The sequence below is a fragment of the Cryptomeria japonica genome, chromosome 6 (genome assembly GCF_030272615.1).
Source record: "Cryptomeria japonica chromosome 6, Sugi_1.0, whole genome shotgun sequence".
Taxonomy (NCBI): Eukaryota; Viridiplantae; Streptophyta; class Pinopsida; order Cupressales; family Cupressaceae; genus Cryptomeria; species Cryptomeria japonica.
This window is the reverse complement of record NC_081410.1, coordinates 457,295,135-457,299,386: the sequence shown is the minus strand read 5'-3', so window position 1 is coordinate 457,299,386 and position 4,252 is coordinate 457,295,135. Positions and strand designations below refer to the sequence as shown.

The 4,252-nt window shown below is 33.0% G+C and overlaps 1 protein-coding gene across 1 annotated transcript; it reads left to right on the top strand.

Annotated features, from left to right (window-relative positions):
- The first annotated feature begins 1,301 nt into the window (after positions 1-1,301).
- Positions 1,302-2,561, top strand: LOC131050977 (uncharacterized). The gene has a single exon (XM_057985299.2). The coding sequence runs from the start codon at positions 1,568-1,570 to the stop codon at positions 2,432-2,434; it is 867 nt and encodes a 288-aa protein (XP_057841282.2). The 5' UTR covers positions 1,302-1,567; the 3' UTR covers positions 2,435-2,561.
- The last annotated feature ends 1,691 nt before the right edge of the window (positions 2,562-4,252 follow it).

Genomic DNA, 4,252 nt, shown 5'->3' with positions numbered 1-4,252 from the left:
TCACTCCTAGTCCAAATTACAATGGTGTTAGGGAGGTCTCAAAGAAAATAAAGGAGCTCTTAGAAGATATGACTTTTCAATTCTATCTATATTTATTTACAATCTCAATTAACTTGTTTTAGTCAATCTATTAAACTTAATTCTATACTTTATTATTTAAATTTTAAATTATACTAATTTGTTTCCTAATATTTTATAAAAGATGTTTACTTCATTACAAAATTATTGTATTTTATAAATTTTTCATATTTTTTAAGGATTGAATTTTATTCTTATTATTCTTTTCCTTCATATACTTTTCATTATTCTTACAAAGGTAATATAAGTTTTTTTCTTAACTTTGGTATAAATATTTATTTTTGAATAAAATAAATTTTTTTATGTAATATCAAAGAGGAAAGTAAATTTTTAGGCTATTTGGACTTATAGCATGCAATCAATAATTTAGATATTTTTATTAAAGAAAAAAAAATTGATAAAAGAGGTTAAAGATGTTTAGTTGTGTGACAATGAATCTTCTATTGAAACACACATTTCTATGAAACCTTGAACTTGGATGTGCAACTTTGAATTAGGAACTTTTGATCTTTAAACATTGTTCACCTTTGTGTACATAGACTAGACCTTGCTTATAATCACTAGTAGAGGCTCCTATCAAGAGAGAAATGTGTGTCTTTTCTTGATTGTAGTTAGACGTTTTATATTAATTCAACAATATCTGACAAGTTTGAAGATGGACCAAGAAAAATGTAAATGCCTATGTTTTTTTTTTATGATTGTAGATATTGAAGTAATAATATATATTATAAAAATGTTGCATGAAGGATTATGCTATGAGATGACAAAGTGATGTGTGCTTTAAATGATCTAAATGATCTAAGACTTTGTTCTTTTATACAACATTAAGTTAACATTTCAAATTTATAGATTATGTGCTTAAATTTATCAATGAGGACTAGTTGAAGTCATGTTGGATGGAACTTATAATTAATTTAAACTCGAAAAATGGAGATCAACACTATATTTACAATCTTGAACTAAATTTAGATCATACGACTAAAAATAGACATGTTAAAGATGATATTTAAATCTATAAAGAAATGAAATTCATATTTAATTGAAAAATGTTTTATTTAAATATTAAACATTTATACTTAAAAAAAAATAGTGTTGAGTGTTCTATTAAGAAATGAAATTTATATTTAATTTAAAAATATTTCGTTTAAACATTAAACTTCTACGGAAAAAAAAAATTCTGTCCAAATTAGACTACATGTGACTGTGTTGTTATCTAAAATTAGCGAAAGCAAATGCATCACACAAGACCGCTTGCCTAATTTAACACAAACTAAGAAACTATTAAATTAATTTGGACGCCTTCGTCTTCAGATCACAAATTCTCCTTTTGAAATATATGAATTCAGTGTTTTGATCTGTCGATTCCTCCTCCGTCATATTCAATTTAACTTATTTCAGTTTGCTGCGGCAATTCGATTCATTCCACTACATTTGAAGGCACCCCTATCTGGAGATTTCTTTTGTCTGTTTAGACTGTGTTGTAGAAGCGATGGAGAATTCATGTGATAGTTTCTGGAAATGGGGCAATGCTCGAAAGAAGATGGCATTCACGAAAGGCGGTTGTATTGAAGGTGGATCTCATATGATTTCTGAGGTCAATGCATCAAAATTTGGAGGTCCTTGCAGTGGTTTGGGCATGCCAGTTGGAAGTTCAGGTATGGAAGTTAATCTCTCCAATTCCATGCACAAGAACAGCGAGGTCAATTGCAAAAGCTCCCCTACCTCAGTAATTCGAGCTTTCCAAACTAGTTCTACTGATTCAGATGCAATTTCCCGCCACTCACATGTTGAGTTGAATCCCCAGTCTTTTCCCTGTTCCGAAGAAAAAATGCTTCAAGATGGAAATCTGAATGACAGGAAGGAGCCGTCAGAATTATGGGTGAGGAAGATGGTCCAAAAAGCAGGTTCTGGTGAAGAATATGGTTGTTTCAAAATTCAGAAGGAAAACCCTGAATCATTTGCCGCATTGAATATGTTGGCTGATGTAGCTGTTTGGGTTCTCCAAAATGGATACAAAGAAGATGATAAGGCTATGGCTTCACTGGGGCAGTGGCAAATAATTCGTCCTTCTGGAGCACTCTCCTCGCAGAAGATTGTAATAAAAAGAGCGAGAAATGATTCCAAATCTCTATGTCCTGAACTCCCAGCCCATGCACAGATGCTTTTGCCTTCCCTTTCAGAGCATCTCTTAGCAAGCAAACTGGGTAGCCCTAGATACAGCTTGAAGCGTCAATATAATCAAGTTAAAGAGCACGGGCTTGCTGATAAGGATAAAGTAGAGAACCCAAATGTTCGCAGCTCAAAGAGAAATAGAGCCCAGTATCCGAGCTATAAGTATGCTGATTTTGTTCTATAGAGGCATAGCCACTGATACGTCCCTCCCTCTGTTGGAGATTTTGAAATGTTTAAATGGTCACTACTGTACATGTTTCTGGTATTTATTGAGGTTTCCTCTCTAACAATTGAAAGCCATTGTGCTTCTACCCCTTTCTGTAAATAATTTTACTTGATGCTAATTGAGTGTAATTTGATGCAATTTCATTTGTAGCTTTAATATAAATGGTAGGATGAATGTTGGTATTTGTTTCTGCTGGTTATTTTTCTGATCTGGTCTAGCTTTAAAGAAATCTGATAGATTGGGTTAATCAAGGAACCTTGCTTTATTTTTTCATTTCTTTTTTATAGATGTAAAATATTTTGTCTGTTAAAGCCCCCTTAGTAAAAATTGAAGCCTCTTTCTTCGTGCGTAGATCATTCGAGCATTCTTCGTTTTCAGTTACAGAAATTAGGAACATCATATTTATTATTTCTGTCGTTGTGTTCTAATTGCTAAAGCTCCAGCACATGGTGTATGGTATAATTAGACAGCTCATGGTGAAGTGAAATTTCACAGACGGTTCATAAATGTAATCCATAAATGCTATTAAATTTTCACAAGGTATTTCTCTCTGGTTATTCTGTGGGCAAGTGCTTTTTCCATTTAACTTGTTCCTCTTCTTCATCTGCAGTCTTTCTACACCCACTTTTTGACATCCATATAAATCTGCAGTGTTTATACACCACCCTTTTGATATTCATATAAATCTGTAACTTTGAAAATGGGAGACATTTGAGAATTTTAGGGATCTGCAATCCTCTTCTTCATCTGCAGTCCTTATACGTTCCCTTTGCGATATGCATATAAATCTGCTGTGTTTAACTTTATACACCACTCTTTTGATATCCATATAAATCTGTAGCATTGAAATGGGGGATAGCATTGCAATGGGGGACACTTCAACTCCTGGAAGCCTAATCTGGAATGTGTTTGTTCCCAAATTTTCAATGACTTGAAGGACTCAATACATCTATATTTCACTTTGTTATATTACTCTCGGGAAAGCTTGTGTTATATAGAATACCACAAGGTCTTGGTACCTTGGAAATATCATCATCTTATTTGTATCTGTTTTTGCTTTATTCAATTTGCATTAGTACTTTTACATGCAATTGTCATCTTATTCAAAAAACTCCTTTGCACCATCTTTGATTCTTCAATGCACAAGTTTACTGAGTCTGAAAAACCTTTGACAATCAATCCAGAGACTACATGAAATGATCCGCAGATTATCAATCGTGAGACTACATGAAATGATCCAGAAATTATCAAAGTATGCAAAGAAATTAATCCAAAGGTTTAATATACAAGATTGTAGTATGTACGCCACTAAAACAGAATGTCAAGTTTTATTGTCAATGGGACATTGTATAGACAAATGGTATGGATTCTGAACTACTTGACCACTACAAGGCCTGATATTGCATATTCAGTCAACATACATAGCCAATTCATGGCTAACCCTCTTGAACCTGATTGGAAAGTAGCAAAGAGAGTCATTTGATAACTACAAAGTACCATAATTTTTGGCATTGAATATACTAACAATTTGAATATTGAGTTGACAGGTTATTTAGATTCTGATTAGGTTCAGATGATTGTAAATCAACAAATGGTTATGCATTCACCACAGGATCAGGAGTTGTTTCTTGGAGCAGTAAGAAGCAACCATCTCTTTATCATATTCTGAAGCCGAGTACAAATCATTGTGCAATGCTATCTGTGAAGCTGTTTGGCTAAGGGGAATACTTGAAGATATAGGACAAAAGCAAGAAGGATCAACTCCAAACAAGTGTG

Coding starts and splice junctions, on each gene's coding strand:
- LOC131050977 (XM_057985299.2), top strand. CDS start 1,568: ATGGAGAATTCATGTGATAGTTTCTGGAAATGGGGCAATGCTCGAAAG.